This window comes from Tripterygium wilfordii, chromosome 8 (assembly GCF_013401445.1).
Source record: "Tripterygium wilfordii isolate XIE 37 chromosome 8, ASM1340144v1, whole genome shotgun sequence".
Taxonomy (NCBI): Eukaryota; Viridiplantae; Streptophyta; class Magnoliopsida; order Celastrales; family Celastraceae; genus Tripterygium; species Tripterygium wilfordii.
In genome coordinates, this window is record NC_052239.1 from 12,531,720 (window position 1) to 12,549,359 (window position 17,640).

General features: G+C 35.9%; 2 protein-coding genes and 1 long non-coding RNA gene across 4 annotated transcripts; 2 read left to right on the forward strand and 1 right to left on the reverse strand.

Moving 5' to 3' along the window:
* Positions 1-2,890: 2,890 nt before the first annotated feature.
* Positions 2,891-8,460, forward strand: LOC120003938. Of its 2 annotated transcripts, XM_038853097.1 has the most exons (6): positions 2,898-3,221; positions 3,400-3,523; positions 3,775-6,052; positions 6,420-6,480; positions 6,579-6,802; positions 8,010-8,460. In XM_038853097.1, exons 2-6 carry the CDS (start codon positions 3,409-3,411, stop codon positions 8,062-8,064), a joined length of 2,733 nt encoding a protein of 910 aa, XP_038709025.1. In that variant the 5' UTR covers positions 2,898-3,221; positions 3,400-3,408; the 3' UTR covers positions 8,065-8,460. The 2 variants fall into 2 exon arrangements, with proteins under 2 accessions (XP_038709026.1, XP_038709025.1); XM_038853098.1 differs by lacking the exon at positions 8,010-8,460 and having other exon boundaries at positions 2,891-3,221; positions 6,613-6,790.
* A 2,794-nt stretch (positions 8,461-11,254) lies between these two features.
* Positions 11,255-14,336, forward strand: LOC120003393 (protein trichome birefringence-like 25). Its single transcript, XM_038852366.1, has 2 exons — positions 11,255-11,925; positions 12,876-14,336. Exons 1-2 carry the CDS (start codon positions 11,353-11,355, stop codon positions 13,659-13,661), a joined length of 1,359 nt encoding a protein of 452 aa, XP_038708294.1. The 5' UTR covers positions 11,255-11,352; the 3' UTR covers positions 13,662-14,336.
* Positions 14,337-14,552: 216 nt separating this feature from the next.
* Positions 14,553-15,661, reverse strand: LOC120003394. Its single transcript, XR_005469338.1, has 2 exons — positions 15,493-15,661; positions 14,553-14,769 (listed from the first exon to the last, which is right to left on the reverse strand). It is a non-coding gene; the product is annotated as an uncharacterized LOC120003394 (long non-coding RNA).
* Between the last annotated feature and the right edge of the window lie 1,979 nt (positions 15,662-17,640).

Here is a 17,640-nt window from a genome sequence, read left to right on the forward strand (position 1 = left end):
AGAAAAAAGCGGAAGGAAGAAGAAGAATAAGAAAGGAGAATGTATGTATATGTAGGGACATTTAAGTCACTTAATATCATTTGTCATCTTCTCTAAACTATTTTCCCATTTGTCCTTCTATCCAATTTCCCCTTAAAATATTAACACAATATATTATTGTTTTTTAAAATTTTAGACAAAATAATTAATATTAATAAAAATAAAAATATAATAGTAAAAGATAATTCATAATAAATTAAAATATTTATTAATTCATAATAAATTAAAAATAAATATTCCCAATGGCTATAATTTAAAAACAGAGATTCTTAACAATTATATTTGAAAAACAAATATTCTCAACGGTTATATTTGAAAAGCAAATATTCCTAACGGCTATATTTCTAAATTTATAAATAGAGGAAACCTTATTTTGTTTCTTACAACAGTTGTTTCCTTCATTTTTGCTCTCAAATTTCAACTCTGTTGCATTTGCTATCATCTTTCCCACAATCAAATGAGTTCATTTTTTAAAAAATGGTTTCAAGGATTTGTTTTCGACTCTTCCTCTAATGAAGAGTTAGAGGAGATGCTCAAATTCGAAGTAGAGCAGTAGAGGTTGGAGAGGATGAGGGCCTCAACATTACGTACTCCACAATTGTACATCGATCGTGGCTTTATTGAGGGTCAAGACCGACTTTTCAATGATTATTTTGCTGAGAATCCAGTTTATCCTCATGACCGATTCAGAAGAAGATTTCGAATGGGACGTGATCTATTTCTTCGCATCCAGTCTGCAGTAGAGGCTCGTGAACCTTATTTTCAATAAAAAAATGGATGCGGTTGGAAATTGGGACTATCTTCACTTCAGAAGATTACAGCTACGTTACGAATGCTTGTATATGGTGTCTTTGCCAACCTTTTGGATGAGTATGTGTGAATTGAAGAGAGCACTACGGTGTTGTCTATGAAGAAATTTGTGAAAACAATGATAACTATTTTTGGAAACGAATACTTGCGATCCCCAAACAACGATGATGTTGCGAGATTGTTGGTTATCGGTGAAAGTCGAGACTTCCCCGAAATGTTAGGAAGTATTGATTGGATGCACTGGAAGTGAAAGAATTGTTCAACCGCTTGGAAGGGGTAGTTCACTGGCCATATTCATGAACCAACACTTATATTAGAAGCTGTCGCATCGTATGACCTATGGATTTGGCATGCATTCTTCGGATTGTCGGGTTCTCATAATGACATCAATGTGTTGGATCGTTCGTTTGTGTTTTTATATCTAACTCAAGGATGTTTCTCACCAGTGCACTATTATATCAATGGTCACCATTACTCAATGGGTTACTATCTCGTTGACGATATCTACCCATCGTGAACGACTTTTGTCAAAACAATTCGTATGCCACAAACCAATAAGGCTAGACATTTCAAAATGATGCAAGAATCTTGCCGAAAGGATGTTGACCGTGCTTTCGATGTTATTCATTTGTAAATATTAATATACATTAACAATTCTACTTGGTTATGTTTTTATTTTTACCTTAAAATTTTCTATTAGACGTTCAAGAAAATTATATATCCATAACCCTATCCGTATTCTGCATACACTTTTGTGAAACCTAATTTGTGGTTATGTTTTTATTTTTACCTTAAAATTTTCTATTAGACGTTCAAGAAAATTATATATCCATAACCCTATCCGTATTCTGCATACACTTTTGTGAAACCTAATTTGTGTTGGTTCTTTTATGATCAATCCTTTAATAAAATTTTAAATTCTTTTTTATTATTCATACATCGTACATGTCCAAACACTAATTATAATAAAAAATTGAAACCACAAACACTCAAAACATGAGAGAGGTGGAAATTAGCACAAAATTTTAGTCCATTTTAGAAACCTCAAATACTCAAATTCACAACGTCGATATTGTTAGCATGGACTTGAAGTCTTCAAACATTTTTTTATCTTGAATGAAATGGGGATTCTCCATTGAAGATCATGGATTTCAAAATTGAGTTATGTTGAGAAGTTCACTTAGTTTTTAGATTGTTTGGTTCCAAAAGCTTTCTCTCGGGGTAGGATAACTTTCAAAGAGTAACATGTGGTCCTTAAATGGGTATGTTTTTGTTTCATTTTCTTTGAATTTTATGTTAGGTGTTCAAGAAAACTATACCTCTAACCCAATTTTTATTTAGTAATATCTTTCTACATTAATATTTTATAGAAAACTTAATTATACATACACATTTCTGAAATCAACTCTATGTATTGGTTCTTCTATAATCAAACATTTTGGTGAAATTATAAAATAATAATTTATTATCCGTGGATCGTACGGTCTAGACACTACATGCACTACAAAAACTATACTAACCGACCTCTTTTTCTCCCCTTAAACAATGAATCTTTGGCGAAGCAAATGATAGTTTATCCATCATAATCAAATCCAACAGCAAGAAGGGGGGGTTAACGTAGGGACCACAGAAGGAATTGTTTCTATGGGGCCAGTCTGTATTTGTATGGTGGGGAGCAGAACCTAACTCCAAGACTATGTCAGACCCAAACGCGGCTTTAACTATTCTCTTCTCTTCACAGTGGCCAAGACCATGCTTTCCTCTCTTTCGTTTCTTTTCTTTTCTTTTCTTTTCTTTTTCCATCACACTATTCACTGCTCAAACACTAACAACAAATAATCAAAAAAGCAGATAAAATTACAGAGACCCAACAGAATAAAGGGTAAAGTTTAAATAAAAAAGAAAAAAGAAAAAACTTGTCATTGATTGCACACTGACTACCTACTCTTTGGCTTCTTCCACTCGATCTTTTTTGACCTTTATTTGTGAATTATATAATTCTGGGCATCCATTGGCAATTTCCTTGAAAAGATTGAAGTGGTAAACGACACCGTTTTTTTGGTGTTTCCTTCTAACTTTTTCTGTGTGCCGGCAATGTCTGTCAATAAAACAAACTCATCCTTCGAAATCCAACAGAGCAGAGCAGAACAGAGGGTTGTGTTGTGTAAACTCAGATGTCTCCGAAAACATCATTTCAGAGAAGAATTTTCCACCCAATCAATGCTTCTCCGTAGCTTCCGTAGATGATTCTCCTCTCCGTTTTCTTTTCTCTGTTTGATTCCTGAGAAAAAGAAAACAACTTGTTCAAATTTGCTCCCATTTTTACTCTGCAACTCACAAAGAACAGTTGTTTAGCTGCTCTTTAAGTTGATGTAATTACTTTCCTTTGTCTTGTTTTGCCCTAGTTTCTTTCTCAGCTTCTCTTTTCTTTTGTTTTTTATGGGTTTAATTTAATTTAACGTAAGTGTGAAAGTGATGCTTTCTCTGTAATTTATTTGGGGTTTTTCCTTAAAGTATTATTGAAGGGTCTTTGCTGTCGTCCTTTTGAAGGTTTGTGGAATGACGGAGTCAACGAGCGTAAGGTTGGTGAGGTGTCCAAAGTGTGAAAACCTTCTGCCGGAGCTCGCCGACTACTCTGTCTATCAGTGCGGTGGATGCGGTGCTGTTCTTCGAGGTACACCATATATAATTCTCTTCCATTTTCAATTGATTTCTTATTGTTCATGCTGAACTTGTTGCCTTGATTAAAAACCTAAAAAATGCAAATTGGATCCAGAATTGACTTTATAAGAAACCTCAAATACTGGAAAATGGTTCTTGACAATGAAACATTTGGCATCTAATATATATATATATATGTATATGTTTTTCTCCTCAAAGTATGAATTTGGAACTTTATTTAAGTTTCTTAATTTGAATATGCAGCAAACAATCTGACTGTGGATGCTTCCCCTGATAAGTTAAATGAAGGAGTTGCAGAAGCATCCACCAAATCACTGAATTCCTCAGATAAGGGAGTTGTGGACTGGAGTGATGCTTCTGATTCGGATCCAAAGTCCAGTGGTAGCTCTTTGAGGTACAATGAAAATTTTCCTGATAAAAAAAATGCTGGGTATACGGAGAGATGTGGAAATCAGTCTAAGGTTTCGGGGAACACGTTAGGTGTTGACAGTGTTCTTGATATGGAGCTGAGGGGTGATGAGCCAGAGAGGGAACGTGGAAATTTGAATACCACGATGGAATATGGTGGTGATTCCTGGAGATTGGGTCGGATGCCTACTTGGCATCCTGGGGAGAAAAGTGAGAAGGAAGGGTTTCAGAGATCCATGAAACGTGATGTTGAAGGTATGAGATTTTCTGCTTCAAACAATCCAGATGAGGGTCCCTCAAATTCTCGTTTTGACTCCTTAGGTAATTATGAGGAACCAATGAGGACTCATAGTCATCTTGATGAGGCTAGTAGAGTTCAATACCTGGAACAAGATCGAGCTGAACTACTAAAGAAGCTCGATGAGCTAAAGGATCAACTTATTAGGACATGTGATGTTGCCGATAAACCAAAGGAGCAGTTTCCTGGTGATGGCAGGGCCATTCCTCCACATTCATATAGTGATTATAATTCCTGGTTTCCAGGTGTTTCCTCTGGTTCGGATAGGGCTTCAATGCAGTACTTTCGGCCAGATAGACATGCTTCTGGGCCTCCTTATTTTAGTCATTGTCCTGATCCATTCCCGTATGCCAGTGGGCATGAAATGCCCATTGATAGCATCTATCCTCCAAAGCTTAACTCGAATAATATTCCTGGACGTGATTATCCTTTTGGATCCCAAATGTTCAGAAGAGCTCCACAACAATTATATAGTCACTACCAGCAACAACAACCTCATCCTCATTTTTCTGGACAGTATGTTGATCCTAATCCCGATCTTTTTGAGCCACCGCATAATGCACCATTTCACCAACCTTCTTGCCCATGTTTACTTTGCTACAACAAGAATCAAAGAGTTTCAGCACCAGTACCACCCACTGCTTTTGGCAATAAAAGATTTCCTAACATTCCCTACGATCCCATTCCATACCATCGTGACACTTCTATGACATTGGGTCCACCATTTCAAAATTCTAGGACTGACAATCCTCCAATAAATTTCCGTGCTCTTCGAACCCACTCTAGATGGCCAAGTGAACTAAACTCTGAGATGGATGGCATTGTTCGACATCGTCCTCAGAAGGTTTTTGCTAGCAGTAGTCACCGTTGCTATCCTGTAGCCGGTGCTGCCCCATTTATAACATGTTATAATTGCTTTGAACTGCTGCAACTGCCCAAGACAGCGCAACTTCCAACGAAAAATCAACAAAAGTTGCGGTGTGGTGCGTGTTCCACAGTACTCAATTTTACTATCGTCAATAAGAAGGTTGTTCTATCTGTCGATTCATACACAATGCAGAATCCTTCTGAGGTTGATGATGATACCTGTAATGGGGTGGTGAAAGATCATGTGAATTCTCTTGGCCATGCCAACCAGTTTATTGCTAATTTCTCTTCAGATGATTATGATAATTCTGGGTATGATTTTCAAATGATGGATAGAGAACCCCTTCTGATGTCAAAAGTACAGGATCCAGACTCGAGCAAGCCTCAAGAGGTGCAAACCTTTCATTCTTCATCTCTGACCACCTCTGACGATGAAAATAGTCCGGAAGTCTTAACCTCTCCAAGAGAGGTGATCAACTATGTTCAACAGCCAATCAAAACCTCTCTGTCCTCATCAGCTCCTGATACACCTCTTCATGAACCTGCCATTTACTCTGCTGATAATCAGTCAGTGAACCGATTTGGGAAGGGGAACCGAAGTAGTCGCTCAGATCAAGATAAGGGCGTAATTAACAAGGCTACAGTGCGACAAAATTCTATGAAGGAGACATCCTCTGCAACTGAGATGGATGTTTCATATAATGAGCTCTCTAATACGGGGGTGTCGCAGGATTCAGGAGATGCCGAGAGAGAAAATGAGAAACCTAGAATCAACAAAAGTGGTGAATCATTTTTCGTGAACCTTATCAAGAAGAACTTTCGAGATCTTTCCAAGTCTAATCATACTGATGAACGTGCAAATGTGTCTGTCAATGGGCATCTCATCCCAGAACGTTTGGTTAAGAAGGCTGAGAAGCGGGCTGGACCTATCCAGCCTGGACAATATTGGTACATACTTATTCTCTGCATTTATGGCATTAATTTTCCTTCAATCATGTTGTACAATCCGTAGAAAATGTGGCTTTGTAGAGGTGTTATTGTTTGCGACGATCTATATATGTTAGCTCAAACTATCCAATTCCTGTTTGGTTATCATTCAGATGTGAGGAATCTTGGTGTACATTTCTCTCGTATCTGTTTGCTCCGATGACAAAAAAATTGACGAGTGGAAACTTCAATCTTCTTTTTAGTTCTGTTCTAGCATATGTTTTCTTTGTTCCATATTCATTCAGTATGACCTAGTCTCTATTTCTCATTAGTTGAAGTGGTTATTCCTTTTTCTTATCAAATTGATCCTCTCTGTTTCTTAAATCAGGTATGATTTCAGAGCTGGATTCTGGGGTGTCATCGGTGGGCCTTGTCGTGGAATAATTCCTGTAAGATCTTCTAATTCTGAAATGAGTACCAATGGATCAGTATTTGTTTTAGTTTTTGCTTCCTATATTTATCGTGGTTATGTTATTATTCCTGGCAGCCACATATTGAAGTATTCAATTACCCCATGCCAGAAAATTGTGCCACTGGAAATACTGGTGTTTTTGTAAATGGAAGAGAGCTTCATCAGAAAGATTTGGATTTGCTTTCTACCAGAGGACTTCCAGCTGATAGAGATAGGTCCTACATTGTTGAAATTTCTGGTAGGGTACTGGATGAAGACACGGGTGAAGAGCTCGACAATCTCGGCAAACTTGCCCCGACGTAAGTGCCAATAGCCTAATGATGTTTTCATCAATTTTTAAATTTTAATATTTGGAACTTGTACAATTCAACTCAATAGTTTCAGTTATGTCTCTTATCCACCCACCAATTACATTATTTTGCATAAGTTGAGATTTAATGCAGCAAAAAGGATATATGATTTTTCTTTCAAATTTTGGCGATCACATTTGTGGTATTCTGGGATGGTGAGGAAGATTGTAGAATGACTCTGGTATATGCTAGAATGATTTTGGAATAATGCCTTGCGGAAATGTAAAAACTTTGGTCATTTTTTGCTTTTGAACTTCCCCTACTTTTTGAAATTCAACTCTAGAGTCTTACTTAGCAGAAGAAAGCAATCTAATAAACAATCGATTCAGTTTTATGGGTAGACACATATGATCAGTGTCACCTAGTGCATGTGTTGCATTGGTGATTTTGGTGTGCATATACGTCGGTCTAAGAGCTAATATATTGTCATACTAATAAAGAATTTTCAGTAATAATGGTTGTGCTAATGCAGAATTGTTGAACAAGAACACAAATAACTGACAAAATATTTGGACTCAAACATCTGATGTGTCAACAACTGCTATTTGTTTACATCTTTTCATTACAAACTTTATAATATTATTGACTACATGCTTTTCTACCACTCCAAAAGTTCGTTGGTTCATTGAAGTGTTTAGAAATTGCAACCTCCACGCTTTGTAGAAAGATAGTATCCTGAAAAAAATGTTGCTAATGTTCTCTGTTGGGCCAACAATTCTTTGAGAGCTATGTTTACAACCTTACATTTACCTTGCTGTCTTTAAAGATATGGGATCACTATTCACTAACACAATTCAGTCTTTATTTTAGCATGTTCTGACTCAAAGGATGGCACATTATGCCTTTTCATACTATTGCTATCAATACGTTTTTGTCATTGTTTACTTCCAGATCTTGGCCTATGAACTCTTAACTACAAACATTGCAAAGTATCTTCAATCGTCATTTCTCTACTTGAGATGAGTCTGTGATCCCTGTATAAACCCAAAAAAAAAAATGCTGGCACTGATTTCGTCGCTTTTTTTTGATGGTCTGTCAATAATGAACTCATGCATCCTATTGTTTTGAAATTCTCCATTTTTGCATTTATCATTTGAAAACTGTACTAGTTGGGAGGAATATTATCTTGAACCATTATAACTTTGCATTTTGACAGGGTTGAGAAGGTAAAGCATGGATTTGGAATGAAAGCTCCAAAAGCAGCTACGTAACGAGCTTCTAGGAAAAACTGTCTTTCTACTGTGGATGATTGGCATACTGGATATATTACTTGGTGCATGATAGGCCTATTGGTAAATTATACAAGATGAGAGGTCCTGCTGCTCAAGGAGGGATTGTTCCAGAATAGACACGCGGTTGATTTATAGTGGAGTATTTTGATATTCTAGTATTTGCTCTTTTTGCTGTCATTGCTGTTAAAAGGTAAGCAGTAGGCATGAATACAACAGTCTTTTGGGTGGATGGTCTTGGGAGGTCCTATGCTTCTCTAAAACTAGGGTTTGTTGAGATGTTTTTCTGCTTGTCAAGGTCCTTATATGTAAATCGCAGATTGATACTCTATACTCAATAGAGATATATAAATAGATCTGGTTGTGTTAATGTGTTCATCTTGTTGTGTGAGTTCATTGTTTATTTGTGAGTTAATTGATTGTTGTTACCTATCAATTGGTATTAGAGTAGTACCGATTTTGGTATGGTCTGCCCCAAAATGGAAGTAAGAACAAAGGTTTTGGAGAGACGTGAATGGCTTGAAGAACAGTGTTGCAATCTTGAAGGAGGACATGGATGAGGTGAAAGCATGTATGTTCCAGATGTGAGATCTGTTGCACGACAACCGATCTCCTCCAACAAAGGTAAGAAAAAACTGATGGAGAACCCTAACATGCTCCAGACATTAGTATGGAGAGGCGCTTATCAATGGAGTTGGATTCTGGCTGGAATACCCATTGGGTTGGTTATTTAGAGTGGAATGCTACTTTTTGATTAATCAGATCATAAAGTTGGTGAGGTAGCTTACAGCTTGGAGTTACCTCCTGAAGTTGCTATTCATCCAATGTTTCATCTTTGACAGATGAGTTAGAATTGCTTCCTTTCACCAGAACGTATTAAACAGGTTTGCAAGCTTGTCAATGGTCAAATATGAAGTCTTGGTGAAGTGGAGAGGGTTGCCTGATTGTGACAATTCTTGGGAACTGACTTATGATATTTAATCTTTTAACGTTGAGGACAAGGTTCATAATTTAGGTAAGGGTATTGATAGGCCTATTGCTAAATTATTACAAGAGGAGAGAGGTCCTGCTGCTCAAGGCCGGATTGTTCTAGAAGATACATTTGTATTCAACGTTTCTGATTCTGTTAGTATTCAACGTTTCGCATTGACGCATTATAACTTAGCAAAGTACCTTGAGTGAATATAACATTTCAAGTATCTACATTTAAAACCCAAAAATATTTCTATTTAGGTTGCTTAATACTAACAACTTTTGTTAGAAAATTCAACCCTAACATTACAAATTAATATTGTTCGTTTTGGACCAAAAGCCTGCATGCCTTTGTTTTTCTTAAGCCGTTCTTATACCCAGCAGAAAACTCGTTATGTGAGAGAGATTGTACCTTTATTTATATGCAATTCAATTGAGTTATGTCAATACGATGTGTGATAAAAATCTTAACAACCTTGAAATTTAGAACTAAGAAAAGATCAAAATCAAAGGTCCATTTTGATACTTGATGGGTAAGAGTAAGGGGCATGAGTATTATTATCTTTTGGGAAGGGCAAAGGATAAAGAAGTTATACATGAATAAAAATAAAGGTCAATAGGTATCCTATCCATTGCCATCTCTATTTTAAAATTTCTCTCAAAAAATATCATTCCTCGTGAGTATGAGAGTTCAACAATTTCTTAATTTTCTCTAGTGGCATTTTATTGCTAATCACATGTCATTAAAATAAACTTTTATGTAGTTTGGTACGACCCACAAATTCACAATCAAACATAAATTAGTTGGACATTTATTTGCTTAAACATCTTATAAAAACTAGCCTTCCATGCTTGGATGTAATGATTTTGACTTGAGGCCAAGAAAAATAGACCAACCAAAATTTATACTTTTTATAATCTGTAAGGTGGTCCACAGTTATGTTATATGTATCGTGTAATCAAATATTTAAATCAAAGACAGCTGTTTTGAGGTCTAAATGTTGTCCCAAGCACTAAATTCCATAAATAATTTATTGAAAAAAATATGATCCATAAAAAATTTATTGAAAAAAATATGGTCCGTAATATTGTTTAGATCTAAACTATGTAAGATGTGGATGAATAAAAATTGACATGCCTAATCAGCATGATAGGTGAGATACAAAAGGGAATGACCTCCTCATAAAGGAGTCGAATTAAGCACTCAACTTAAAGAAAGAACAGGAGAAACCCAATAATCATATAATCTCAACAATCATGCATGAGCTGAGAAAGCATATACCTAAATTCAATCTAAGAAGAGAAGACTTTCATTGAGAAACTTCGAAGACTTCATTGAGAAACTTCCCAAAATCAATTCAAGGAAGATTCAAATTCAAATTCAAACTAGGCTTTAGATGAGGACAAATCCTCATAGCTTAACAATCTCAACGTCAAGATCAAATCACATACCCTTTCAACATACCTAACTAAGAGGGATATGAAAATTTCAGATAACTCAAAGCGCCTATAAAAGAAAAGATGAAACTCAGATTGAGATACGCACAAAGATTCACTACTTTGATTCTCTCTCTAAAGAATACCGACTTGAGTGTTGAAATGTCCCCGTGTCATAAAGGCTATCCATTTCATTGTTCTTGCAGCATCCAAGAGGTTCACTTTCGACATCATAGTCTCATTACTACTGATGTATAGTCGTGTAGATTTTTGCATCGACATAAGATATAAAGTGCGACATATTTTTTTATACAATTTAGCTAACAATTTACTAAATACCATAAAAAATACTATTATTTGCATAAAGAAATGCAATAAATTCTTATCCTATCCATAACCACCATTGTCGATCCTATACAATTTTTGGGTGATTACCATATCTCTCCCACAAGCAAATAACAATTATTAATTTTTTTTATATTCAACCATTCTTTTGAAGTCATGGTCAAACTTCAAAACTTTAAATCCATTTTTAAAAAAAAAAAAAAAACTTCAATCTTCAAATATATGGTTCTCTTTTATTTAATTAAAAGTAATTTGTTTTTGATTTAATATAACAATTCCTAGATCTGTGCAGTGCAAATAAACAGCCACCACAGGATTCTCTGCCATAAATTACACCACTTCACCACTTCACCACTTGCTTGCTAGAGAAGAGAAGCATAGAGAAGAGACAAGACGTATACACCTAATAATAAATAAATAAATTCAATCATTAAAGGTTTTTCTCTCTGCTGTTCAGCTTTAATTTCTCTCTCACAACTCACAAACACACACAAGAAAGAAAATCAAGAAAGAAAAATGGTGAAGGTTACAAGCTTGTTGGATTTGAGCCAAAAAAGGCACAATCATGTCTTTGTAAAGCTGGCAGTTTCATTTCTCTTGACGGGTCTTGTATTTCGCTTGTTAGTTTCCGATTCCCTTGGATTTGCTTCTCTTCTACAAACTCAGACCAAAACAGACTCTTCTTCTTCTTCTTCTTTGGCTTCTCCTACCCAACAACAGCAACAGCAGCAGGTCCTCCTCTCTCATGATTTTCCTGCTAATCAATCCCAATCACCTTCCCAGAATGGTAAGCAAAATGCAGGTGGAGGAGGTAAATGTGATATTTTTACTGGAGATTGGATAGTGGACCCATCTGGTCCATTTTACAATAATGAAAGCTGCCGTTTGATTGAAGATCATCAGAATTGTAAGAGCAATGGACGGCCTGATTCTGGCTATCTTTACCGGAGATGGAGCCCTCGGGATTGTGATCTGCCCAGATTTGACCCTCAAAGATTTCTTAATCTAATGAGGAACAAATCATGGGCGTTCATTGGTGATTCCATATCGCGTAATCATGTTCAATCACTACTATGCATTCTCTCTCAGGTAGAATCTTAAAACTAGAACCGATTTTACCAGTTTTGCAATCAATCTCTATATTCGTTGCATGATTTCTTATTGATTCTAAAGACTAGATTAGGTGGGAAAACCAAGTTTCATCTGATTAAAATTAGCTACTTTGAGCCTTGGGTGTCCCTGTCAATGGAACTGGATTGAAGTGTGGGTATCATCTCTTGATTAAGACCTGCCACTCAATCTGTTATAAAGATATATATATTTATGCTAGTTAGTTTATATGGAGACTGTTGATCCACACATCAAATTTGATTTCAATGTGGAGGACAGCTGCTAGTTTTATTGCCGTATGAAGGGAGGGTTGGTGTTTTTGTCCAATTCTTGGCTTTTCAAGTTTCAACCTCTCATGGCTCTTTCAATCTTTTATGTATCTCTCAGGCTTCAATGATTATGGTTGTTTGCTTGTTTATGACATCATTTCTTGTATAAAAGTATTGGCTTGAGTGAACCATTTGGGTGATAACCTAATTGGTGAATCTCTTTGGAGTCACACCGTAAGGACTCGAGAGATCCAATAAGCAATACCTTTGTGATCATGCACCAAGCTTTAGCCCAACTTACCCTGTCCTCAGGTGAAAAAATTTTATGCGCGCAGGCCAAATGATATGAGTTTAGACCCATATCAAATGTTCGAAAGACAAACTTGTATGGTATGGCCTAGTATTAGTGGTTACCAATGAAAGAGTTAGAGAAAATAAAAGAGTACACAGCAGGACATACCATGTTCTGACATTATAAATAGTCTTTTTGGCGGATTATGTTCTGTTTTGAATATGGATACTGCAGGACCTACCATGTTCAGAAAACATAATATTCCTGTTGCACCCAGTTGTTTATAGTTATATGTTGTCTGTTTTTTGAGTTTTCAAACATGTCGGACCCTCTCTGGGAATTTCTTTGATCTAATCTGTAAACCGCAGGTAGAGCAACCTGTTGAGGTCTACCATGACGAGGAATACAGATCGAAAAGATGGCACTTCTCGTCTCACAACTTCACACTCTCAGTAATTTGGACACCATTCCTCCTGAAAGCAGGAATTTCTGAAGATAATAACGGAGTTTCAACATCGGAAATCCAGCTTTATCTGGATGAACTTGATGAGATATGGACGGATCAGTACAACGGCTTTGATTATGTTGTGATTGCTGGAGGCAAATGGTTTCTCAAGACGGCGATATACATTGAGAACAATACAGTTGCAGGTTGCCATTACTGCCCAGGGAAGAACTTGACTGAGCTCGGATTTGAGTATGCTTATCGAAAAGCACTTAAGTTGGTTCTCAACTTCTTCACAGATAATGATCACAGAGCGTCGATCTTCTTTAGAACAATCACACCAGATCATTTTGAGAATGGGGAGTGGTTCAGTGGAGGTACTTGCAATAGAACAGTACCCTTCAAAGAAGGCCAGATTGACATAAGAGACGTTGATGCAACGATGCTGAATATTGAACTGGAAGAATTTGCGAAGGCTGCAGAGGCAGGAACACGAAATGGGGTGGTTTTGAGACTACTTGACACGACTCGCCTTTCGTTGTTGAGACCTGACGGGCACCCTGGACCGTACAGGAATTTTATGCCATTTGCAGAGGATGAGAATGCCAAAGTTCAGAACGATTGCCTACATTGGTGCTTGCCGGGCCCAATAGATTCTTGGAATGACCTGCTAATGGAGACAATGGTGAATGAGGAAACAAATAGGTAGTTTTTCTTTCTTTGCCTTTGCCGGTATGGGATTTTGTTGTTGCTGCTGCTGAATGCACTATTTCCATTGAGAACGAACAATCAATAGTTCGTCGCACAATGTGTTTTCAGTGGTTGTCATCAGGAGCATGGAAAACCATGCTACCCTCAAAGGATTGTAATTTGCTGATACATACATGCAAACTACAGAATTCAATTACAGAAAAAGAAATACTCGAGTCATTTTATATCACAGGGTTCAGATTCTCCATTCTTAGAATCATAGTTGTATACTATTCAAGATGTAGCCTCTGAAATGTTCAAAATCAAGGAACAACTAGTGATAAGAATCTACAATCAACAAAATCATGGAATTTACTGAACAATCTGCTCAATATTAGACAGTCGACAAAAGCATAAAAGAGAAAAGAGCGACAAATATCCATTTAAGATAGCTATTAGACATAGAAAAGTCACGATTGGAACATCTTTAACTTCATTTTCTGTAACCAGTTGTACAGATTACGAATAACTTTTACATAAGGTATACACAATTCAGAACGAGCGAGTGTTCTCAAATCTCTACTTCAGAATTTGAATTGAATCTATTATGTATATGTCAATTTCAAACCAGTAACGGATGTGCATTCAAAACTCATTTGACGCCCTCTACAGGCAACAAAAGTTACAAAACTAAAAACTAGAAAACAAAGACACACAAAAAGTACAAATAGTCAGAACTCAGAATTGAGACCTTCGATACGTCTGCCATTGCTCATTGGCAAGTGAAAATCGCATGAATGGAAACATGAAAACAATTACCCAATGGTTATAGACATGTAAAAACGCAAAGTTTAAGTTATCTACCAAAGTGCCTCTAGTTCAAAAATTCAATGTAAACAGGAACTTGCAATTATATAAAACATAAGATCTCATCCAAATTTTATTTAATCTCAATGTTAACCAACAAAATACTCATTGTCCCAGATTGGGACTTAAAAACACACCTTTCAAAATGGCATACTTCAGCGAAACCCTCTACAAACTGCAACCTTCAAAAGAAATTGTTCATCTTCACATTTCTACTTGGCTGAAGCTTGCGGTTGTGCATCTTGCTTCCTTTGTTCGGACTGAGGAAATAGATCATGAAAATTTAAAAATGTGAACATGTCAGACTGGATAAATGAAACGAAAAAGCATTAGTCTACATGTATGATCCAAATATAACATGGTTGAAAAACTCTGAAGAGCAGGATTGGCATATCTTATTCTTATAATCACCAATTCCATTGAAGAACCCATGGAAATAACACAGTAATGAAGAATGGAGATTGCCCCAACTTTAACCAGTGAACACACCCTTAAGCTACAAGGTTAGTAAAACTACAATAAATGGAATTAACCCAATTTAATTCCCATCACTCAACTTCTTTCATTCTTTTTCTCTTCCACCAATCAACTGATTATGAATGGATTCCTCTCACTCGTGGGATCCGGGCGGTCCGGAGGGACCACCATAGCTTTTCTCTTCTCGAGAATCCATACATCCCTTATTATTACTGACGAGCCGCAGCAATTGCGCCTATTAACGCAACTAAAAGATTTAAAGCTTTGATTACTTCAGTGACTCCATTCAATTAGAACCAAGCAAAGATAATATCAATCATCGATTTATACCAATCAGATCTAAGCTCCATAAAAGACTTCGCATGAAAGTTCAATAAAAAGTATCACCACAAAGACGAACTCAAACAATAGAAACCCATCTTCTTCTAATGTCCATATAAACTCATATTCTAATGAAATAAAAGACCAGTGGATTTCAAAATTGAAGTAAGAGGGGAAGAAATTACGTTCTTCAGATAGAGATGGTTGGCCAAGGTAACGACAACAGTTATCCCAGCAAATATTGCAACCGGTCCCGTCAACAGACTCCACTTACGGTGTATCATCTTCTCGGCACTTCCTCTCCTGCGATTCCCCGGTCAATAATGTGTTTTCTGTTCTCTTCTCTAAACCATGATCAGACCAGGACAATGACGAGTAAAATATATTTGATGGGCTGGGCCTTTGATATACCATATTTAATTTGGGCTTGGCCTGGGATTTGTGTGCGAACTGGCTTTTACATCAAGTTGGGCTCTGGCCTGATTGATTAGTTTGACTACTTGCAGGGGCTTACAAGTTTATTGACTACATAAGATATAATTGATATCTACTAGTAGTGATTTTTTTTTAATATGGCTCAGAAATATGTTTTTCATTATTAAAATTTTTTGTAGAAGTTCATATTTTTATGTGATAAGTATGGAATTGACCCATGTAATTTGTTTTTTAAGTTCAAAAAAGCCTTTGAACTTTGTTTTGGATAAAAAAACCCTTGTATTTACAAAAATGATACACGTTAATCCTTCTCTCAAATATCCGTTAAAAAAATGTTGATTTGGCAGTTAAGTTTAATTTTTTTTTTAATTTCTGACGTGGCATACAAATTTAACCTGCCATACAAATTTAACCCTTCAAACACTTTATTTTGCGATGCTATTGAAATAATTCTTTAATTGAGTGAATAAACATGGGAACCCAAGATGGAGTTATATGGTAGTTGGGGTTGGTATGATGACGAGATTTGGGTTACTTTTAAGAAGAAACCAAGATCGAATGGTGAGAGCATCAGGGGATCAGCCCGTTGATCTGATGACGAGATTTCTCTAGCAACACAGATGATGGAGGGAGGATGGTGAAGAAGAGAGGGGGAGAAAATATTTTTAGGGTTTTGATTTTTAATTTAGGGTCTTTTAATTTAATAAGTATTTTGATTTAAATGACATGTCATTTACACATAATTTTCTTTTTGTTCAAATAAAAGCCACTTAAGATATTAGAGTCCATATCAACATTTTTTAACGGGTGTTTGACAGAAGGGCTAACGTGTACCACTCTTATAAGTACAAGGGCTTTTTTGATACAAAACAAAGTTCAGGAGCTTTTTTGAACCAAAAGGCAAAGTACAAAGGCCAATTCCATACTTATCCCTATTTTTATCCTAAATTTGAGAAGTGATGTGATTATCCATGATATTACAAAAATGTAGAAGGCGAATTTTATTATATTATACACTCCCACAAAAGATATAAAAGTGATTATAAGAGCAACATATTTTTTTTATTAGTTATGGAATTTAATCATAAATTTTTTGAAAGGAGAGGAATCAACCTTTGCACCTCACACACGTAACAAAGAGTTTCTCACTTAGTAATAGCTAATGGTCGGGTACCCTTTCAATTGTGATGATAGTGTCATGAATGTGAGGTTTGATGATAGTGAGGATGATGATATGTTTGTGAGATACACAGATGTTGGAGTTGAGGGTGATGAGGTTGTTGTGGAGATGAATGAAGATGTGTATTTGGGGCCTGATAATGAAGATGTGTTCATCGATACTTTTGTGGATTTTTGTAATGGTATTTGTATTTTAGAACCATGATATTCTGATGATTTTGTAATGGTATTGTGTTTTATAATGGATATGTTATGTAAGGTTGGATATTCATGTTATGAGATTTTAATGATTTTGGATATTCATGTATGTTAATGGACATGTTTGTTTAGAGATTCTGATGATTTTGTTTATTTATGTGTTGTAAGTTAAATGATTGATCTGTAGTATATAGCAAGACAAATAGAATACTTTACATAAAATCTAATCAGTAGCGCATATACAAGAATGTGTAATCAATATGTATCACAAATGAACAAATATATTCACTACTTGTAAATATTATATAAGACAAACTTTACCTATGAAAAACGTGTTTTGACAGAGTGTAGTGTTAACAATTTTGATCATAGAAATTGACTAAATATTACACATATAAGAACACGTATCAAATGTATACATGATATATGAATCAGTATGCTTTAATGAAATCTATACACCAATCACAAATGATATTCGAACATATATATATGGATATATATCAAGATGCAAGTACAGATAC

What these genes read in the sequence shown, in the direction of transcription:
- LOC120003938 (XM_038853097.1), top strand. Translation starts at nt 3,409, where the DNA reads ATGACGGAGTCAACGAGCGTAAGGTTGGTGAGGTGTCCAAAGTGTGAA. An exon ending in ATGCGGTGCTGTTCTTCGAG is followed by an intron (nt 3,524 to 3,774) that starts GTACACCATATA and finishes TTGAATATGCAG; the next exon opens with CAAACAATCTGACTGTGGAT. An exon ending in CTCGGCAAACTTGCCCCGAC is followed by an intron (nt 6,803 to 8,009) that starts GTAAGTGCCAAT and finishes GCATTTTGACAG; the next exon opens with GGTTGAGAAGGTAAAGCATG.
- LOC120003393 (XM_038852366.1), top strand. Translation starts at nt 11,353, where the DNA reads ATGGTGAAGGTTACAAGCTTGTTGGATTTGAGCCAAAAAAGGCACAAT. An exon ending in TACTATGCATTCTCTCTCAG is followed by an intron (nt 11,926 to 12,875) that starts GTAGAATCTTAA and finishes TGTAAACCGCAG; the next exon opens with GTAGAGCAACCTGTTGAGGT.